The sequence below is a fragment of the Callorhinus ursinus genome, unplaced genomic scaffold (assembly GCF_003265705.2).
Source record: "Callorhinus ursinus isolate GAN/ISIS: 27379988/994484 unplaced genomic scaffold, GSC_fseal_2.0 scaffold5, whole genome shotgun sequence".
Lineage (NCBI taxonomy): Eukaryota > Metazoa > Chordata > Mammalia > Carnivora > Otariidae > Callorhinus > Callorhinus ursinus.
The window spans coordinates 51,061,775-51,067,583 of NW_027397067.1; the positions used below are offsets into that span (position 1 = coordinate 51,061,775).

At 44.0% G+C, this 5,809-nt stretch overlaps 1 protein-coding gene across 4 annotated transcripts in view; it reads left to right on the forward strand.

Moving 5' to 3' along the window:
• The window catches only part of ZFPM2 (zinc finger protein, FOG family member 2), a 443,996-nt gene extending 438,433 nt beyond the window's left edge, over positions 1-5,563 (forward strand). For all 4 annotated transcript variants that reach the window (XM_073893090.1, XM_073893092.1, XM_073893091.1 and 1 more), the window contains one exon: positions 2,952-5,563. In XM_073893090.1, the coding sequence (XP_073749191.1) occupies positions 2,952-5,443 (2,492 nt within the window). In that variant the 3' untranslated portion in view covers positions 5,444-5,563. The remainder of the gene's footprint in view (positions 1-2,951) is intronic.
• Positions 5,564-5,809: the final 246 nt, after the last annotated feature.

The following is a 5,809-nucleotide window of genomic DNA, read 5'->3' on the forward strand; positions in this document are numbered from 1 at the left end:
CCCCCCCCACTCCAGCAACCCTCAGTTTGTTTCCTGAGATTAAGAATTCCTCATATCAGTGAGGTCATGTGATACATGTCTTTCTCTGATTGACTTATTTCACTCAGCATAACACCCTCCGGTTCCATCCACGTCGTTGCAAATGGCAAGATCTCATTCCTTTTGTTGGCTGCATAATATTCCATTGTGTATATATACCACATCTTCTTTATCCATTCATCTGTCGATGGACATCTTGGCTCTTTCCACAGTTTGGCTATTGTGGACATTGCTACTATAAACATTGGGGTGCACGTATCCCTTCGAATCCCTACATTTGTATCTTTGTGGTAAATACCCAGTAGTGCAATTGCTGGATCATATGGTAGCTCTATTTTCAACTGTTTGAGGAACCTCCATACTGTTTTCCAGAGTGGTTACACCAGCTTGCATTCCCACCAACAGTGTAGGAGGGTCCCCCTTTCTCCGTATCCCCACCAACATCTGTCGTTTCCTGATATGTTAATTTTAGCCAGAGAAATTAACTTTTAAATACGAATCTATGAAATGCTCTTGACTTCCAGAGCATGTACAACAGCTTAGTTGATTTCTGTGACATAAAACCACTTTTAGTACTACATTTTTAAATTCCTTAAGAAAAATTAGGCTAAAAAAACAAACAGTTTGTGTGTGTGTGTGTGTTTTAAGCTCACTCTTTAACAGCACAGTGGCAACTGTTCCCATTTTACTTTGGAATTATATGCCCAATTATTGTTAGTATTATCACATAGTGTTCTAATTCATTCCTGTATTTTTAAAAAACTTAAGCTAATCAAATGTACAGAATTATATTAACTCTAGATACTTCTAGAAATGTTTGTGAATAGGACAAACCAAGGTTTGGGCATCACAGTTTTCAGCACCCATAATACAAAACTTAAAAGGTACTGCTGGGTGACTGCCTTCACTGTTTTTGCTTGAGTTGAATAATTAAAAAAACTGAAATAGGTGCTGAGTTTAAAAACAAAAAACAAAAAACTAGCTCCAACCTCCAATGCCCTAGTACAGTGCAAGCTTTTGTCTTTGAACCTATAAAAGTAGGCAATTTCCTTTCTAGTCATTCTCTTCTCTTTCCCTACAAATGAGCTATCTTTATGTAGGTGATAAAGCAGAGGAAGCAGAAACAGGTTGGTTGTGTCAGACAGTGAGTAGCCAGTCATTCACAAAACAAAAAGAGAGTTAGAGGGATCTTTCAACTAAATAGAAAAATGAGTATTGGATCAGTTAAGGAGAAAAGGAGACACAAATACGTCCCCTTTTATTGCTATAGGACTGGGTTTTTTTCTACCATATTTTCAGCTTATAAGTGTAAAAGGCAGGTCTCAGTTTAGTCTAAAGTGCAGAGAGCATGAGCCATGCCTGATTTAGCCATATGCCAACAAATGGGAACTAGAGTTGACCTTAGTAAAGGTGTCCAGATCTCAATTCCCATACATAGGGGGGAAGCATTCCCCCATAACCACCAAACAATCCTCCAGATACCAAATGGGTATCCTACAGTTTAACTCAATTCTGACACGATCACCTGGAGACAGCATCAGATTTTCCAGATTAAGGCATCAGCCCCCTGCCCCAACTTCAGATGCCAGGAGAAAACCCAGGTTGTTACCTATGCTTTGACCAACTAGCTGTAAATCAGAGGTTGCTAAGACCCCCTCTTGGGGTTCAATTAATTTGCTAGAGTGGCTCACAGAATCCAGGGAACCCATTTATCCACCAAGTTGCCAGTTTATTATGAAAGGTAGTGATTTAGGAACAGCAAGATGGAAGACATGCCTAGAGCACGGTGTGAGGAGTGGTGAGGAGCTTCTGTGCCCTCTCCCAGGCTGCCACTTTCCGCAAGCCGACTGAGAAGCTCTCTGAACCCGTCCTTTCAGGTTTTTGTGGAGACTTCATTACACAGGCCTGATTGATTAAATATTGACTGTTGGCAATTTTAAACTCAATCTCCAGAGTTTGGGGAGGAGGGGCTAAAAGTTCAAACCCTCTAATTACAAGGTTGGTTCTCAACGCAACCAGCTCCACCCTTAGGTAACCTAAGGGCTTTCTAAAAGTCACTTCATTAACATAACAAAAATACTTTCATTGCTCTTATCACAGGAAATTCCAAGGATTTAGGGAGCTGAGCCAGGAAGCCCCGTCAGAGACTTAACATCTGTGAATGACCAAATATGTATTTCTTATAAATTACAACCTCACAGTAAAGTTTCCTCACCAGTCACTGGTGATATTCAAAATATTTTATAACTGACTAGAAACAGGCCGGGATCAGTCAACACGGATGTTGGTTCTAAACGACCGTATTAGTGTACTAGCTGAATATCAGCCCTGGATAGAGATAAACCATATTCATCAAAATCAATGCCTAAAATTCTAGATTTGTACCAAAGATAAATTAGGAAGTTATTAATTACTTTACCAAATGGTTCCTGCTCGGATTCTTTTGAATAAATACCTAATCTAGTGCACTGAGAGTTAATCTGATTTGCACACAGGTTATCAATATCAACTCTAATGTATACCTGCTTCTTCCCAATGCAGAGCATGGTGTTGTAATGAGAAGGTTCTCGGGTTAGAAATTATGAAATCTGAGGTTTTGCCATGGCTCCGTCATCGAATAGCTTTAGTGCCATAATCAGTTCCCTTATTTCCTTGAATTTGTTTCCTGACCTGGGAGATGGAGACAGTGAAGACTGTCCCACTGTGATCCAATAACACACTTGAACGTGCCCTGGAAGCGATGAGGTGTTCTTACTATGATGACACCTGACAAAAGCTGTCACAAGAAAAAAAGCTACTATCACAAACGAGATTCTGAAAGATTTCAATTCATTCCTGCGGTGTATAGGTTTTTATCATTAGAAAGCCAATGCGCGTGGTTCTCAGTATTCTTATTTTGTATGTCTCTCCAGGAGTGAAAATGGAAGAATTCCTCCCCCCTGGTGCTAGTCTAAAATGCACCGTCTGTAGCTACACGGCCGATTCCGTGATCGGCTTCCACCAACACCTGTTCTCGCATCTCACTCAAGCTGCCTTCCGATGCAACCACTGCCACTTCGGCTTCCCGACTCAGAGGGAGTTACTGCAGCACCAGGAGCTCCATGTCCCTGGGGGCAAACTTCCCAGAGAAAGTGACATGGAACACTCTCCAAGTGGGACCGAAGATAGCCTACAGCCAGCTCCAGACTTGCTGACCAGGAGCGAACTCCCCCAGAGCCAAAAGGCCATGCAGACTAAAGATGCGAGCTCGGACACCGAGCTGGACAAGTGTGAGAAAAAGACGCAGCTCTTTCTCACTAACCAGAGACCAGAGGTACAGCCTACAACAAACAAACAAAGCTTTTCTTACACAAAAATAAAGTCTGAGCCCTCGAGTCCAAGGCTTGCCTCATCTCCGGTTCAGCCTAATGTTGGGCCTTCTTTCCCCATGGGCCCTTTCCTGTCTCAGTTTGCTTTCCCCCAGGACATCACCATGGTCCCCCAAGCTTCGGAGATCTTAGCCAAGATGTCTGAACTGGTCCATCGGCGCCTGAGGCACGGAAGTAGTAGCTACCCTCCTGTAATTTACAGCCCCTTGATGCCCAAGGGGGCCACTTGTTTTGAGTGTAACATAACCTTCAATAATTTGGATAATTACCTAGTGCACAAAAAACATTATTGCAGCAGCCGATGGCAGCAGATGGCCAAGTCTCCAGAGTTCCCTGGTGTTTCAGAGAAGATGCCTGAGGCCGTGAGCCCCAACACTGGTCAAACCTCCATAAACCTCCTCAACCCAGCCGCTCATTCTGCTGATCCTGAGAATCCCCTTCTTCAAACGTCCTGCATCAGTTCTTCCGCTGTTTTAGATTTAATTGGGCCAAGTGGGAAGGGCCACGACAAGGACTTTCCCACTCAAGCGAAGAAGGTCTCCCCCTCTGGTTGCACCGATGATAAAATTAACGGAAAACCTGTTGATGTGAAAAATCCCAGTGTCCCCCTGGTGGATGGGGAAAGTGACCCAAATAAGACTACCTGTGAAGCTTGCAACATTACCTTCAGCCGGCATGAAACCTACATGGTCCACAAACAGTACTATTGTGCTACGCGCCACGACCCTCCACTAAAGAGGTCTGCTTCCAACAAAGTGCCTGCCATGCAGAGAACCATGCGCACACGCAAGCGAAGGAAGATGTATGAGATGTGCCTACCTGAACAGGAGCAAAGACCTCCCCTGGTCCAACAGCGATTTCTTGACGTCGCCAACCTCAGCAATCCTTGTACCTCCACTCAAGAACCCACGGAAGGGCTAGGAGAGTGCTACCACCCAAGATGCGATATCTTTCCGGGAATTGTCTCAAAGCACTTGGAAACTTCTCTAACGATCAACAAATGTGTCCCGGTGTCCAAATGTGACACTACTCATTCCAGCGTTTCCTGCCTCGAGATGGACGTGCCCATAGATCTCAGCAAAAAGTGTTTATCCCAGTCAGAGCGGACGACCACGTCTCCCAAAAGGCTGCTGGACTACCACGAGTGCACTGTGTGCAAGATCAGCTTCAATAAAGTCGAGAACTACCTGGCCCACAAGCAGAATTTCTGCCCGGTCACAGCACATCAGCGGAACGACCTGGGCCAACTCGACAGCAAAGTATTTCCGAACCCAGAAAGCGAACGAAACAGCCCCGATGTCAGCTATGAACGAAGCATAATAAAATGTGAGAAAAACGGAAATCTGAAGCAGCCTTCCCCTAACGGAAACTTATTTTCCTCCCACTTAGCCACCCTGCAAGGCCTGAAAGTCTTTAGTGAAGCTGCTCAGCTCATTGCCACAAAAGAAGAAAACAAACATTTGTTTCTTCCCCAATGCCTTTACCCCGGAGCAATAAAGAAGGCAAAAGGAGCTGACCAGCTTTCTCCGTATTATGGAATAAAGCCAAGTGATTACATTTCTGGTTCTCTTGTCGTCCATAACACTGACCTAGAGCAAAGCACAAACGTGGAAAACGAATCTCCAAAAGGCCAGGCTTCCTCGAACGGCTGTGCTGTGCCGAAGAAAGAGTCTCTGCCACTGCTGCCCAAAAACAGAGGCATGGTCATAGTTAATGGCGGACTGAAGCAAGATGACAGACCTGCCGCCAACCCGCAGCAGGAGAACATTTCCCAGAATCCTCAGCATGAAGATGGCCACAAATCTCCCTCTTGGATCTCTGAGAACCCGTTAGCCACGAACGAGAATGTCTCACCGGGAATCCCTTCCGCAGACGAACAGTTGTCTAGTATAGCTAAAGGTGTGAATGGCGCCACCCAGGCTCCAACCAGTGGGAAATATTGCCGGCTATGTGATATTCAGTTCAACAACCTCTCAAACTTTATAACTCACAAGAAGTTTTATTGCTCATCACATGCGGCGGAACATGTCAAATGAGATAACTTCATAAATAAACACCAGTCACCTTTGGTACCAGTGTTTAGTATGTCGTTCTACCCAGTCCGGAAAAACAACAACAACAACAACAACAACAACACACACACACACACACACACACACACACACACACACACACACACACACACAACCCCAGAAAACAAAAACAAAAGCTGTTTGAATTACATCTGGGCAATCAGGAGATCGTTCATTAAGGCTGAGTTGAAGACTTAAGGTGTAATTCCATTACAGTCCATTAGTAAAGTGTATTATTGGTGCCATTTTCAAAAAGAAATTAATTTATTTTACCAGCAGTATTCATAGCTGTGGTTATGTTATTTTTTATTTAAAAACTTTATATTAAAG